The sequence below is a fragment of the Callithrix jacchus genome, chromosome 8, assembly GCF_049354715.1.
Source record: "Callithrix jacchus isolate 240 chromosome 8, calJac240_pri, whole genome shotgun sequence".
Classification (NCBI taxonomy): domain Eukaryota; kingdom Metazoa; phylum Chordata; class Mammalia; order Primates; family Cebidae; genus Callithrix; species Callithrix jacchus.
Window position 1 is genome coordinate 67,159,887 of NC_133509.1, and position 16,818 is coordinate 67,176,704.

General features: G+C 37.2%; 1 protein-coding gene across 5 annotated transcripts in view; it reads left to right on the forward strand.

Moving 5' to 3' along the window:
• AKAP6 (A-kinase anchoring protein 6) overlaps positions 1–16,818 on the forward strand; it is a 549,073-nt gene that overhangs the window by 371,430 nt on the left and 160,825 nt on the right. For all 5 annotated transcript variants that reach the window (XM_035260318.3, XM_054239865.2, XM_035260317.3 and 2 more), the window contains one exon: positions 1,142–1,290. In XM_035260318.3, the coding sequence (XP_035116209.2) occupies positions 1,142–1,290 (149 nt within the window). The remainder of the gene's footprint in view (positions 1–1,141; positions 1,291–16,818) is intronic.

The window sequence follows — 16,818 nt, forward strand, 5'->3', positions numbered from 1 at the left end:
CTAATTTGGAATTTAAGCAACTGCCACTTTATAATATTCACTTTTTCTCCATAGTAGAGGCTGTAAAACTAGAGATCAGGCAAAAGGCCTTGGTCAGCTGTGGATACGAAGAGTAGAAGGTAATATCAGACCTGACTTTTCTTCTTACATGTTACAGAATTCTGGTGACTACTCAGCAGCTGACCCAGAAATGTTTTCTTAAAATATAGAATAAAATTGCAAAGTAGCAGTTTTAAGGTTTATCAGACATGTTAATGGACATGCTTGGATTTAGTGAAGTACACTAAAAGAAGAGTCCTTTGGTCTACAATGTTCATAAACTCAGCATTGCTCCCTTCCCTTTCCCATGGCCAAGCATGCCCCTGAGAAGACATCATTCTCGGTCTCATCTGGTGTTTTAGGGAACCTGAAAGCCACAGGGATCACAACAGCTGCAATAAATAAAGCATCTATTCAATACAGTTTCATGCCAAATATTATTCAGCATTCTTTTGGCCTGGGTTTGATAGAAAACAGCACGATGAACTTACTACCTCTCCTTTACTACAGTGAGCCCTAAGTATGAAAGATTTAACAGTTCAAACCCGCATGTAAGCGAAATCACTATTCACATTACTTTAAAATTATTAAGACAATAGCATAGACAACCAAAAAAATGTAATAAAGAACATATATTGTGATTATTGAAGAGGTGCTGGAATTAATACTAAGCATTTTTTTATTCTCCATAGGGAAAATAATAGAGAAGCATTTAGAATATGTGTCCATGCAAATGTGAGGGTCGGAGGGGGATCTTTAAAAAATAAGTGCTACATATGTGACAAGGAAGAATATTATTGAGGAATTTCACAGAATTTTTATGTGAAGTCTTATCATACAGTATTATGATCTCAGGGATATTTTGTGATATTTACAGAGTCTTCTGAGGGTTCATTTATTAAGGTCATATTTTAAGGAAGAACTTATAAGATTCAGATCAAAAATATAATTCTGTAATATACCCAACTGATCCCATTAAATCCAACTCGAAAAGGAACAGTATAATGATGTGAACAATTCCCATTCTTTGAGTTGTTACACCTCACTTGAAATGCATTCCTTCTGGATTAAAACAGCAATTTCTCTTTGTTTCTCTCTCCAGGCTGAGGTTCAACTATGCTACCTGGAAGCACAAAGAGATGCTGTTGAGCAGATGTCCCTCAAGCTGTACAGTGAACAGTACACCAGCAGCAGCAAGAGAAAAGAAGAGTTTGCTGATATGTCAAAAGTTCATTCAGTGGGAAGCAATGGGTAGGGAACTATTCTTTTTGTTGTTTTATTCTCACTAATCTACTTTTTCAATGATTTTCCACTGGTAGATGTTAGGCAGGTATTTCCTCTGTAGCTAACAGACAAGAAGAAGCTCAATAGACTAGGCATTTATGTTCTTTTCCATTTGTCCCAGAATTGAAGACTGTGGATTTCATCAGCCTCTGCCATCTAACTCAGAACTTTCTGACTTCATATTAATTTTTAAAATAGAGAGTGGTGATTTTATAAGTGTTTTCATGACTACAGTGTACCTTTAGTACTGATCTCTTTTCTTTATACATTATTTTTTCCTTATATTTGCCCTTTTTTAGATTTCACAGTTAATTTTAAAGCCTATTTGAGGAACTTTTAGACACCAGAACCACATTGGAAACTTGGTAGTACATAATTTTACTGAATAATGTGGAAATTTAATAATTGTTCAGAGACCATGGGCTAGCCACTTAGCTTCACATGAAGTCAATTGGAATAGACTAGCTCTTGAATTATCTATGGTATATGAAAGGACCCAACACCTTTAGTGACCCATCAACAATTTCATTCAGCCTGAGACATATGGCTGTGTTTATATTATACTAACTATACCATTGAACAGTTAAGTCAGGTATTTAGATATTTCCAAATGACTTTTAAAGTTATGTGAACATTGTCTAAACATATATATGTATATATGCATATATATTATTTTCCAGCCCAATTGTAATATTTAATAGGTGATTTTAGACAGTAAAAGAGTAGTGATGAAATTTATTTCATAGTATTAATTATTTGATAATAGCTATACTCATAAAAATGAAAACAATAACCTATTTTACTTTTAGACTCAGATAGCATGAAGGAGAAACTACTCCCCAAAGTTACATTACATGTTAATAACATTATATAAACCTGTGGGATATAACTCTAGTCAAAATATTTCTTAAAGTAACAGGAGGAAAGAAGCTTTTTCATGCACTTGTTTACATTTATTATTTTAAAGTGCTTATATTTCTGACTGAAACTACAATCCTCATATAAAGTTTTGGGATAAATTAAGTACACTGATGAAAAATTCTTTCTTATTATAAAAACCCAGTGTCTAAGAATACAGAAAATAACTCCTGTATTCTTAAGTCATTCAGAGTCATAATTCTGTTTAAGAAATGAAAAGGGATTTTTCAAGTTTTCACATTTACCTCTTTATATAACTTGTTGCTCTATCAGTATATTTTAATACATGATACATGTTTTATATGTAGTCAATTCATGTTACTTGATTCTGTAGTCATTTATTCACCAGAGGAAAAACATAGTAGCAAATAAGAAAGAAAAGGTTAAATCTTGAAGCATGAACAATAAACTGCTTTGAGGCTGTAATGTGCTTTAATTTCTCTAAATGCCTACATAGCCTCTGGTGTACATGCAAACACAAACTTTAGGTCACATTTTCATGTTTTGTAAAGCCCTGGGGATTGAGCAGCACCACGTGCTTCTGACCCCAGATTCCAGGGACCCAACCTGAGCACTCACTCTGGGCTCCACAAATCATAAATCTGCCCTGGGAATTGCTTAGTTAACAACAAGCATTGTTCTGTGAAGTGGGAGTAGGTGAACTTGCCTGATATCCTTTGTTTATGCTCCCTGGGGTGCTGAAGGCTATGCATTGTGCAGAAATTTAAGAGTGCACTGAAAGAAAGCCAGCTATTTAATACTAAGGACGAAAACCATATACTCCTTTCTATTTTCTGTTTACATACAGAAAAACATTGTTTGAGAAATGCATGTGGGTGAGGTTATCTGGGGTGCCCTGCCCTTAAAACTCTGTTCCCACAGTCAATCCTTAACTCTGAAGCCTTAAGAACATAGCTTTGTAAAATTATCTGCTCCAATTATACATAAACTTCATTAATCATTCTTTTTGTTACATAGAATGAACATTGTTTCCAATAAATAATTGTGGGAATGGTGTGGGCTTTCAAGGATCTTCATTCCATATGCAGATATCCAATATACTAAAAAGAAAATTAAGTTGGTGATACAATTCATATCGTTCGATTTCCTTCTTATGCCTACAAGCATGCTAAAAATATTATATGTACTAAAATAGTTGAAAAATGAATAAGACTACTCCAGGGAAGACTCAGCTGCTACATTGAATAGTGATCTTAAATTTCTGAGAATTTTACATAACCAAAATATCTTTTAGAAATGAATTTATAACCTCTCTAACTTGACCAAAGGGTATGTATCAAGGTGATATTTCACAGCTTATATATTATGCAACTATGAATTGTATAGTTAGCAGTTATGAATATATGTGGTAGGAGGATTTCCCTGAACATATGTGAGGCTGTATGAGTTCTAGTAACACAGTTTGTTCACCTGTGGGAAACATTTGGCCCTGGCTCCAGCATCCCAAAGTGGAACCATAGCTCCTGGAGGGTGTGAGTCTCCGGTGATTACAACAGTAGCAAAAGCCAATGCTTTTCAGTTTAGGTGAAAGCACTTATCAGTTGCCTTTTTTTCATCCAATAAATATCCGTGAGGGCCTGCTATGTGCATAGCATGATGCTTTGGGCATTGTTTATCAAGAACACTTACTTTCTGTATATTTTGTAAAGTGTAACCATATTTTTTTCAGATACCTTTTCCTATTGAGAGGTTGTCTGATTTTATTTTTCTAATAAATTTCAAAGATTCAGTTTAATTTGCTGAGTAGCATCATTCTTTCTGTCAGTATTGGTGTAGATTAAAAACCATGTCTTTTGTTCAGTCTATGTAAAGGAGAGAACTGAGAGGCAAGGATAGAAGGTTTAAGGTAGAGCTAAGACCTCAACTCAGAACTCTGGGTCAAGAATGCAGAAGATAATCTATAAAGTCACTCTTTGCCCTCTCTGTAAGGATTTGTGTGGACTCTTAATAACCTTTTCCCCAAAATCTGGTTTTGTACATATTCCATACTATATGATATTTAAATTAAGGTATCTTTCTACTATGGAGAAATGGAAGTCTTAAGTAGAGTTTATTAAAACCACCAGGAAGTTTGGGCAAAACATTGCAGAGCAGGTTAAATTCAAAACAAAATTAACTCATTCATTAATTTGACAGACTTTTTCTTTTTTTAGATGGGGTCTCATTCCCATTGCCCAAGCTGGAGCGCAGTGGTGTGATCTTGGCTCACTGCAGTATCAACTTCTTAGCTCAGGTGATTCTCCCTCCTCAGCTTCCTGAGTCACTGGGGGTGAGGCACCATGCCCAGCTAATTTTTTGTATTTTTAGTGGAGACAAGGTTTCACCATGTTGCCCAGGCTGAATTTGACAAACATTTTAAAGTACCTTCTATATGTCAGGCTCTATGAAGTGCAGAGGTTAAAATGGTAGAAATGAAATGGTTCCCACATTTGAGAAGCTCACAGTTTGGTAGGAAGAACCATATCTCTGTAAACAGCATATAATAAAGGATTTTAAGTGTTGAGTTAGAAATCTGCGTGGGGAAGAGGGCAAGATTCACTGAAAGCAGAGCTCAATTCTGACTATGTCAAGTAGAATTAGAGCAAGTCAGGAAAGACAGCAGAGAGAGAAGGCTCTGGAGATGGTTTTTGAAAGAGGGCTAGGTCAGCAGACGTGCTTTTCAATTTAACCTGAAAAACACATATTGAGCACCTACAAAGACAGACCATAGTCCCTGCCTTCATCGAATCTACAGTCTAGCAAGAGAGTGTGGCATTAAGCCAATGCTGATCTGTGCAGTGAGAGAGAAGGGGAAATAGAGAATGCTGGGGAGCTTAGAGCAAACAGAATGAGCTCTATAAGGCAGGGCTCATCTGTCATGTTCATTGCACTCTCTCCTGGATCTGGTGCAGTGCCTGGCAAGTGCTAGATACCCAGCGAATGAATGGATGCATGAATGAATAAATGAAACTGATCAAGGGCTAAAAGACAGGGAGAAAAGGTCTGGGATCATCAGACTGCTTACTCTTTCATAGGACTGAAGAGGAGGATTCAAGTTGGGGGAGATGTGAAAAATAAGGCTTTGGAAGAAGGTGAAGTCCAGATCCAGAAGTTAACCATTGAATTCATGGTTCTTAAGCAAGATAGTGCATCAGGGATAACCTGTGGAACTTTAAGCAGAAAAAAAGGCCAGCCTGCCCCACCCTACTGAAAATTTTGATTCAGTAGGCAGAATTGGATGATAGTGATTATGTTTTAATGCTCATCACCAGCTGAGAACCAGTGCTTCAGTGGTTTTCAATGTATAGTCTCTGGACCACTAGCAGCAGTATCTCCTAGGAATTTGTTAGAAATGTCATTTCTAGGTCCCACTTCAGACCTACTGAACTGGAAAGTCTAGGAGTGGAGACCAGCAATCTTTGTTTAACAAGCATCCCAGGTGATTCTTTTTTCTTTTCTCTTTCTTCTCTCTGTCTCTCTGTTTCTCTGTTTCTCTCTCTCTCTCTCTCTCTTTCTCTCTCTCTCTCTTTATTTCTCTTCCTTTCTTTTTTTTTTTGATAAAGTCTTGCTCTGTTGCCCAGGCTGGAGTGCAGTGGCATGATCTTGGCTCATTGCAAATTCCACCTCCTGGGTTGAAGTGATTCTTGTGCCTCAGTCTGTCAAGTATCTGGGATTACAGGTGCATGCCACCATGCCTGGCTAATTTTTATAGTTTTAGTAGAGACAGGATTTCGTACGTTGCCCAGGCTAGTCTCAAACTCCTGACCTCAAGCAGTCTGCCCACCTCAGCCTTCCAAAGTGCTGGGATTATATAAGAGTGAGCCACTGCGCCCAGCCCCTCCCAGGTGAATCTAATGCTGAAGTTTGAGAAATGCTGCTTTGGGCCTTAAAGATTTTTAGGTTGACAGTTAATGCAGCACATGGATACTAGATGGAGACTGAAGCCAGAAAGTATCAGTAAACCTCAGTAACACATGGGATGAAGAAAGTGAGGGACAAGGAACCATTCCGATGCCCCAGTTATTGGCTCAAAGAGAAAGAAAACAGGAAAAATTGCATTCAAATGACTTTGGTGTCATTCGACATGTAATATTTATTGAGCACCTATTAAGTGCAGGCTGTGTTAGGCACTGGGGACACAGAGGCAGTGGGACACGAAAGGTGATAGGTAAATGGAAATCAGGAAAACCTTCCAGAAGAAGTGTCATGGAGGATGGTCCAGGGTCAGAAATAACAACAAGGATGTTTCTCACAGAGGAGGCAGTGTGTGCCAACAGCCAGAATCACTAAAGGATGCCCAATGTGACTAGAGTGGTAGTTTGCAACAATTATCTAGTAGCTGTGTGGAGAATAGGTTGTTTAGGCCTAGGCTAGACAGTGCTCAATTAAGAGGCTATTCCAGTCATCCAAACAAGAAATAGGCCCTGTGCTAAGACAACAGAGATAGAAACTGAAAGAAAGAAGCTTCATTGACAAACCTTGGTCACTGGGTAGATGAGATTATTGAGGGAGGAGCTATTTGAGAATGGACCTCCATATTTCAGACTCGTGCACTCTAGGAGACAGATGTGGCATTCACTGAGGAGGGGAATGCAGAGGAGGAGTAAAAGGGATGAAAAGCAGAGTATTTGAGACATAGTTGTTTCTCTGCTCTCAGAAACATCCATGTAGAAAAGCCCAGGAAGCAGGTCTGGAGCTCAGAAGTGTTTTGGGCTTCTCAGCCAACATTAAGGACAGCATGGTAACTACAGGGTAGCAGAAGATGAGACAGCCAAGAATTTACCTTGTGGTAAATTGTGCCCTCCCTGCAAGGTGAACATAACATTGTCTTTAAGGAATGCTTATTTTTAAAAATATGGGTAAGCAAAACATTTTTATTTCACTTAGAGTATTTCCTGCTGTGATATTCAATAATTATAAAATAAAGACTATGCCATTGAGAATTCCAGGAATTGAGGACAACAGTTGACTATTATTTTCTGTCTTGAAGCTATAGGCAAAGCTCCTGATCCTAGATATTAGATTGCATTGAGTCTGCTGAGATTGCTTCCAACTACACAAATAGTATTTTTCTTTAGGGTTAAGTCACTATAGTGAATACTATAGTCTAATTTCCTAAGAGGAGAGAGGGCAAGTAGATTAAAAATTAAGAATAGAAGTCAAGTTAACTCTCTGCTACTTTGTAGCTATGGAACCTTGATTGAGACATTTAACTTTACCAAGATATAATATCTGTCTATAAAATATGAATGATTATCCTAGTCTACTTCATTTTCTTGAGAAAGGAAATGCAATAATTGATAGGAAAGTATCTAAAATAACTAGAATATAATAGATAATATAAAAAATAAGTTATTGAAATGTTTATTGTGCAACTACTGTGTTGCAGGCAGTAGTATGAGGTGCTAGCAATGAAAAAGATACACAAGACTTAATCTCCATGGTCTTCAGTGTAGTGAGAGAGAGAGAGAGATAAACAGATATTTAGATGCATCCTTATAAAACAATGGGCAGGGCTGGGCACAGTGGCTTATGCCTGTAATCCCAGCACTTTGGAAGGCCAAGCCAAGAAGATCATTTCAGCCCAGGAGTTCAAGACCAGCTTGGGCAACATAGTAAGACCTCCCCTCTACCTACTAAAAATGTTTTAAGTAGCTGGGCATGGTGGTTTGCACCTATAGTCCCAGCTGCCTAGGAGTTTGAGGTGGGAGGATTACTTGAGCCCAGGAGGTTGAGGCTGCAGTGAGCCATGATCACACTACTGCACTCCATCATTGGGGACAGAATGAAACCATGTCTCAAAAAAATAAATTACTTAATGAAGAATGGGGAAATTTTAAGATATAGAGTGTTGTGAGGGTACTGAGAAGGGCTACCTAATCCAGCCTAGCTGAAAGGCATCAGGAAGGCTTAGGGGAGGAGGGAATATCTGAGCTGTTTAAAGATGCATAGGTTTTAGACATTAGAAGAGGTCTGTACAGTTGAATAAAATGGCTTTTATTCAAAAACCAGGCAGTAACAAATGCTAGTGAGGATGTGAGGAAAAGGGAACCCTCCTACACTTTTGGTAGGAATCTAAATTAGTATAACCACTATGGAGAACAGTTTGGAGGTCTCTCAAAAAACTAAAAATAGGGCTACCATACAATCCAGCAATCCCACTGCTGGGCATATACTCCAAAGAGAGGAAATCAGTGTAGTGAAGAAATATCTGCACTCTCATATTTGTTGCAGCACTGTTCACAATAGCCAAGCTTTGGAAGCAACTTAAGTGTCCATCAACCAATGAATAGATAAAGAAAATGTAGCACTTATAACAGGGTGGAGTACTATTCAGCCATGAAAAAGAACGAGCTTCTCTCATAGGCACCAGCATGATGGAACTGGGGGTCATTATGTTAAGTGAAATAAGCCAGCCATAGAAAATCAAACATTGCATGGTATCACTTTATTTGTGAGATCTAAAAATCAGAACAGTTGAAATCATGGAGACAGAGAAGAGAAGGATGGTTACTTGAGATGGGGAAGGATAGTAGGGCATCAGAGTGGGGGAGATGTAGATGGTTAATGGGTTAAAACAAAATAGAATGTATAAGACCTAATACTTGATAGCACAAGATATGGGGGCGATAGTCAATAATAACTTAAGTATGCATTATAAAATAGCTAGAAGAGTATGATTAGATTGTTAACACAAAGGCTAAATATTGAGGGGATGGATGCCCAATTTTCTGTGATGTGATTATTACTCATTGTACTGCTGTACCAAAATAGCTCATGTACTCCATAGATATATATATACTTATTATGTACCCACAAAAATTAAAAGAGGAATATGTAGAGGGAGGGTGAGGATTTCAGCCATAAGAAAGGAACAAGGTAAGATATAGTAAGCTTCAGCCATAAGATAGGAACAAGAGAAATATCTATATTTGTTGAGGTTTACTACAAATAATTTGATGCTATTGAAGCAGAAGGGCATAGAGGTGATTTCAGACTCTGATTCCTGGAATTAGAAGGATTACAAGAGAGTTTTTAGAGACTTCTGCTCCTGTGATGAAGTTCCAGAAGATACCTCAGTCTCATCGGCTGTATGCCTGACTTTCTCTGGCTGTGAATGAAATTGGGCAATGTCTACAGATGGAGCTATAGCTGAGGTTTATGCCTTGTATCTGAGATAAGAGGAAGAGTTCATCTCTCATCACACAAGGTTTTAGTATAACTTTTTTTCCCCAAATAGAAACAGCATATATAGGTTAATCCCAAGAACAACAGGCTGAATAAAATGAACTTTAAATTAAAATAGGGTTATAGGCTAAAAATTTGGCAGGAAAGATGAGTTCATTTTCTTTTAGGAAAAGAAGTGCCTCTAGATGGGTATGAAAATACATATAAATATAACATTCCCAAGAGGAATGAAATTGACAAGTGAAAACAAATGAATCATTATTTAAAATATCACTTGATTAAAGACCAAATTTGTTTCTCGAAATTAATTAAGCAATAAGATATGCCAGATGACTTTAACCACATGAGAAGGGACATAATCACCCTGAATTTCCTGCCATGGGGTGATCTTTATCGTTTTCTGTTGAGCAGCAGGCCAAAATACTCATGCTCTCTCATAGTCTCTCTTTCTCTCTCTCTCTCTCTCTCTCTCTCTCTCTCTCTCTCTCTCTCTCTCACACACACACACACACACACACACACACACACACACTCTGACCATTTTGAGCTTCTGCCCAGTGGGTATTTTTAGAACACTACTACATGAAGTGTTTTCTTTTTGGGGCACACCAGCCATAAGATGATGTGCTATTCTTGTGTGTGCCAATGTTGATAACAGTCTCACATATAGATTAAGTCACTAGACAACCCAAAGAAATATTATTTCCATCCTGCATTTCTACTTCCTTCCCCTGAGCCTTACCTCAGTCTAACAGAAGATCAGTGTTCAATTCAGGCCCCTTTTGACCCTTTCTTTGTGCTCTGGAACTGTTAAATAGTGGAATAACAATGTAGGCTACAGTCAAAAGGAGCCAAATGTACCTGGCTACTTCCTGGATAAGTGATATTCTGACCACTATGTAATTACTAAGATAATTCTTTCTGGACTAAAACAAACAAAAAAATCTTACCAGTAGAAATGTATTCACTTAGGCCATGATATTATATGCCTTTAATATGAAATAAATTAAATCGATTGGAGACCTAGACAGTCTTCCACTTCAGTGAACTAATGCCATCCATGCCAAAATCAATCAAGGGCAAACCAGAGAGGTAGAAGCATGCTTTTGGGAGAAGTATGTCTTCAAAGTTAACAGTATAGTCAACTAATAAAGATATATATACATACACACACGCGCACACACACACACACATACACATATGTGTGTATATAATCCCACACACACACGTTTCATAACAATCATCAATTTTTGTACTGTTTTGGGGAGTTAATGGAGTCCATTGAAAAAAGTAGAAAGTTGCTAACAGGGACAATGAGAAGACACCTAAGACAAATCTAATTTACTTCATTTTAATATACTAAAGTTAATTCTTTTCTTTAAAATGTGTTCCTTTATTCATTCCCCTATCCCCTTCAACCAAGGATTTCAGTCAACTTACAAAAATATTGACAGTAAAATAGAATAAATGTTTGACTAAAATAAGTTAGGCAAAAGTCAAGTACTTGTAAGAAAATAAGCAAATATATATCCTATGTACGTCCTCAAGAAGGGCTCTGATTTGACTCTGTGCTATCCATACCCAGAAAATAAAATGGAATCTTATCTATCAGATAATATATAGTGTCTTATAATTAAAAATAATCTGTATCAGATGAAGGACAACGTTTTATGCTGTTGAGACCTGAGAGGAATTTCTCCTGTAGTTATTTAAGGCAAAGGCAGGTGTCTGTGATACTACACCCCTACAAGAGAAGTGAAATCCCCAAAGCAGTTTTTTGATGTAGGCTGCAGAAGTGATGTAAAACCAAAATTCAGTAAGAACAGTTCTATAAGTAACTAAAATCTTGTAGTCCAAGCATAGCACTCTCTGGGTAGGGTCAGCCTCAATAAAGTATAACTTTTCATACTAATTGTGCTACCAGGCTTTTGTCAGAATTGGGCAACAGGCAATTATTTACAGGTTGTTGATCTATTACCTATTACAACTTGGAAAACTAGTGAGGCCTAGAGTAGGCTAATCCTTTTATGAAAGGATGAACTACCCAACCTACACCAGTGTGCCATTAGGTTTGGATCCAGTGCCCTCTTTTATTTTTTTTTTGAGACAGAGTCTCACTCTGCCACCAGGCACCAGGCTGGAGCGCGGTCACGCTATCTTGGCTCATTGCAACCTCTGCCTCCCGGGTTCAAGCAATTCACCTGCCTCAGTCTCCCAAGGATCAAGTGCCCTCTTAACACACAAATAAATGATAACATAGGGAGGTTTATCTTTTTAAAAAAGTCATCTCTTTGTCTTTTGAAGTACATTTATCCATTTGTTCTTCCAACTACTGATTTTAAAATTCTTCAGAATGTTTTCTGTTTCCCTAGATAGAACTTAGTCTAGCATATTATCTGAAAATTTGGACAAGCCTTTGACTTTCTGATAGCGTAACAGAATCCTCTAAATACACCCAGAAATCTACACTGATATTTTTAATGTTATGGATTGTCTTGTTGGTTAGAATTTTTAATAGATTATCTTGGTGCTTTATGCTTTTTATTTCAATAATAGGTATTTGTAGACAGATGGTCCATGAGAAAGCGGGGCCAGTTATTAACAAGTTTGTAGGCTTGATTTTATTTTTCTTAGACATGATCACGTGTACGTGGGTATATATAAAAATTGAGGAAATTATGCTCTAAAGAACTCCATATTCCTTTTTATTTATTAACGGCAAAGGCAGGCTGCTTTTCTCATGAGGAAGTCGCTCATGAATTTTCATTCAAAATAATAAATTAGTGTCCACACTTTAATATGTTTAGAGTGGAAAGGGATTCAACATGCAACTGTGCATACCAGATTCCATGTCTGGAAAGCTAAATTTTATTCTTTGATGATATTATGATTGGAGATATTACAGGCACTGCTGTTATATCTCCCTTTTGTGCTTATATGACACATGGAATAGAGGATGATGGGAAATTCTGATCTATTATTGGTTTTTTACTTCAGTAAAATACTTAAACTACATTGTTGCAAGATTTTGTTATCACTCCTTTATGTGTCTTTTTTGAAATACAGAGGCAAACTTTCCTAGGCAAATAATGTGAACAGTGAACACTTAGTGAATATTTGGGGAAGAAATCAATATGCTAAAGAAGCTAGGAAAATTAGATCATTTAATAGAACTCCCAGTATAGACAGGTGGTATTTCAGGAACCAGTCTGGTGTTTTTAGATGTCTTAGTGTAAATTAACATTAAGCATACAAAAGATGTATTATTAAGAGCCCAAAAATACACACACACACACACACACACACACACACACAATTACTCAGCCTTAGGTAGAAAACCTGTGAGGACTTTTAATGTTACATATTTTTTTTCAACTAATAATTGCTCTATTTTGATGATTTCTTAATTTGGTTCTGTTTTCATCAAAATTCCTTAGTGAGCCAAGTTGAAACCTCATATATTCACACACACCTCCCATTGATTTCACTTGGGTGAAACTTTATCGTTTAAGCAAAGTTTAAGTTGAAATGTTGAGTTAATGATGCTCACTTTAAATACCAAAGGCTGAATGCATTTATGTATTCAAACACTTAGCTAGTCAAACATAACTCCCATCAGGGTTTAGAGGAAGGATTATTTCTTAAACTTGTCGGCCTCACAAGTAATATATTACCATCAAATCTGCAGAAAAATGATACTAAATCAGCTTGTTAGTATTTTATTTATTTATAAAAGCCTTGGAAACTTTTTTAACCTCAAAAAGGCAAAGTAAAGTGGGGGCAAGATGAATTCTATATTTGTCTAAGAAAAACTGACTTCAAATTAGAAGACTTTTTCTCCCTATAACATGATTAAGCTACCTACAACAGAATGTCCAGCTCTTCTTTTTTTTTGTGAACCTGTTTAAGATCAAGTATATGGCAATTTAAATTAAAAGTATTAAAAAGAATACATTTTGGTTAAGTGTTTGCTTTATAATGCTTTTACAGAGTATGTATGAGTTTGCTTTATAACACTTTCATAGAAAATATAACATATTTAGAGTATTAAAATGGTATACTTACAGGCCTTTTAAAATCTAAATTACAAATGAGAGTGAATGTATTGACATAAACCCAAGCATAATTACAAAGAAAATTTTATGAGAAAAGTTTCTCCAAAAGGAACTTACAGTTCTATTCCTATAAGATTATAAGCTACTTGCCACAGTTTTAATCACCTCTCTCCCTTCAAAACAGAGGTGAGAGCAGTTGTCACTAAAAACTCAAGAGAAGATTCTGGTTCTGAATTCAGCTGATAATATCAGCATATTCAGCAAGGGAATACAGAACTGTTAACTAGTTCTGCCCTACCCTTGATAAATTTATTTGTTTATGGTCTTTTCTGTTTTCCTGTAGAGTAGCTGGAACTTTTCCTGGAGCACATTGTCTTTTATAAAATCACTCAACACACCTTTGCAGGTAATATAAACATAAGAAAGTGAACTATTTCCTTACTTAAGAAGTTTCCTGTAATAATGGGTACATTCAATTGTAGTCATTTCAGGACCCACAAAGAAATTTGGTAATTTAGTTCTGATTTGCCAGTTTTTTTTGTTTCTTTTGAGACAGAGTCTCGCTCTGTCACCCAGGCAGTGCAGTGGCATGATCCCAGCTCATTGCAAGCTCTGGCTCCTGGGGTCAAGCGATTCGCCTGCCTCAGCCTCCCAAGTAGTGGATCTACAGGCATGTGCCACCGCACATGGCTAATTTTCATATTTTTAGTAGGGACTGGGTTTTGCCATGTTGGCCAGCCTAGTCTCAAATTCCTGACCTCAGGTGATCTATCCAGCTGGGCCTCCCAAATTGCTGAGATTACAGGTGTTAACCACTGTGCCTGGCTGTGATTTGCCACTGTTATATGTTTGATTTCACTAAATGTGGAAAAATCTCAGGTCTTTTCCAACTCGTGGATTAACACATGGCCAAGAATCTGAAATCAGGCACAAATGCTTTTAAGAAAAAAGTTTTTGTCATCTGTTTTGAGACTTTGTAAGAATTTGTTGTTTAGGACATTGGTGTTCATTGTGTATCAATGAAACTAAATGTGGTACCAAAGTATTTACTGTATTTAACAAATCAAATATCAAATCTAAATGTTCTCAGCTAGGTTGAAAACAAACTAGACTGGATAAAGGATGAATATCTGTATTAGGTTTATTTGCTACTTACAGGTCTCCAGTATAGACTGTTTGAGAAAAAGTCTTAAGTGCATCTGACTAGAAAAAATGACTTTTGTTCTAAGGCCCATCATAAGGAGAATAATAGAAGGAAACAGTTCAATAGATATAAATGAATGCAGTGAAAAAATTTCCATGGTTCAGAGCATTTCATTATTTTCTATATTTTAAAATTTATTTGAAAACTGTTCATTAATAATTCTCATGTTCATACACCTCCTTTATTTAGCTTTCACTGTAGAAAAGAGGAGGAGGTAAAAGAAAGGGAAGGCAATTAACAATGATTTAACATCTACTGCATATAATCATTTTAAGTAAGCACATTTACCATTTTAGTATAGTAAAAACAAAATCTCACCTAAAGAATGAGTAAAGCAGCCTGTTCATGTTGCACTGGTTGTATTGGCATTTGGTGATGAGACACTATTACGTCTGACACATTCTGCTTTTCTGAAGTCATTCTTGCCCCACTGAACATTTTTGGTTTCTTTACCTACATTCATTTATCATCATTCATTAGGGACTATGCTGGACACTGAGAATGCAAAGATAATAAATTCATCTCTTGCCCTTGAATTTCTTAGTCATAATCAAAACTTCTTTTTCTGTTGTACACATGTATGAAGGAGAAACAAGCTTCTTTTCTCTTGCTGATTGATCATTTTTCTCTTGCTGATTGATCATGAGGCACCCTACACTCACACTTTTCTAGAAAAGCAAGGAAGAAACTTGCTTTAAGATCAGAGTTTAGGCCTTCACACACGTTATAGCCTCCCTAATAAATTAACATTCTGTCTAGGAAATACTCTCTTGGAATCAATGCTCAGTTTTTTTAGATTTTCGATTTGTCTCCATTCTTTTCTCCAAGATGACATCTGAGCATGTTCGGATTTACATGATCTTATAATTCTGGGGTGTAGTGGAGTCCCCTGGCTTAACACAGTGCTTAGGTACAAGCGGGGTGGGCTTATTGAAATGGGTTTTGTCAAGGGTTTTATGAGGTTTCCGCCCACAGAGGGCTGTAGCTGGTCTAGCTTGTGTTGTTACCTCTTGGCTTGGTCAGGTTCTGGTCATATTTCTTGCTTACTAAGCCTCAACTCAGCCCTCACTGACCCTGCCAACTCCCTGTGGTCTGGCTTCAGAGGCCAACCAGGCTCTCCTTTTGTTGGGGAGGGGTGTCGCTGTGCCTTTGTTATCATGGCAGTGCCTCTGTCAGGTTCACCAGCTGAACTCTCAGCAACCCTGGAGTCTCTTCTTGGGAGAATGGGAGAACAACAGAGCAAAGAAAGTTCTAACCAAAGATCTCTCTCTGTCCACAACATCCCCACTCCAAGTTGTTGTGGGGACACTGTATGAGGCAATGTCTTCGCAGAGTTCTGACTGACCAGGGAATGGAGTGGACATCCTTGTGCTTTGGGCTTTCTTCTCAACCTGTCTCACATACCTCCTGTCTAGGCCTTAGGCCAAGAGAGAAGAGAACACACATCTGAGCACCTGCTCCTCCTGCTTTATTCTTTCTTATTCTCCAAATCTTCTGACGTGGAAAAAGTGAGCTTTCTCTTCCTTTCCCCTTTGCTTTAATAATCCCTTGAATCATACTCTTCTAATTTTGTGTGAGGCATTCCACCTTTTGTTTCTTTATGGTTAAAATATGGGAGGGTGCAAGGAGAGAGAAATAGTGACCATAATTCGGGAAGTATTTCTAAATGGTTATACCTATCACATAAGCAAATGTTTATTAAGTGTTTATTAGTCACAGAGTCAATGGTTTATTTTTTATTTATCCCTTTATTTTATTTGTCCCTTTTACAATGCTTGGGTTGTGTTTTGTTTTAGTATTTTGAAATGGGATACTAGTTCAGATTTCACATATATGCTGGAAGCCCTTGATACTCAAAGTGTGGTCCATGGACCAGCAGTGTTACCAACACTTGTCAGAAATGCAGAATCTCAAGCTCTACCCTAGAGAAGTTACTGAATCAATACCTTCATTTTAACAAGACGATCAGTTGCAGTATATGCACATTTTAGTTTCAGAAACACCGCCCTAGGCCACCATAGCTTTACTAAAGGTTTTAACTACATCAACTCTACCCATCATTGGCATTCAGTAAACATGTACTAATAAACTCCACATGTTAGTCACTATCGATTCTTGCTCTTGGGTGCT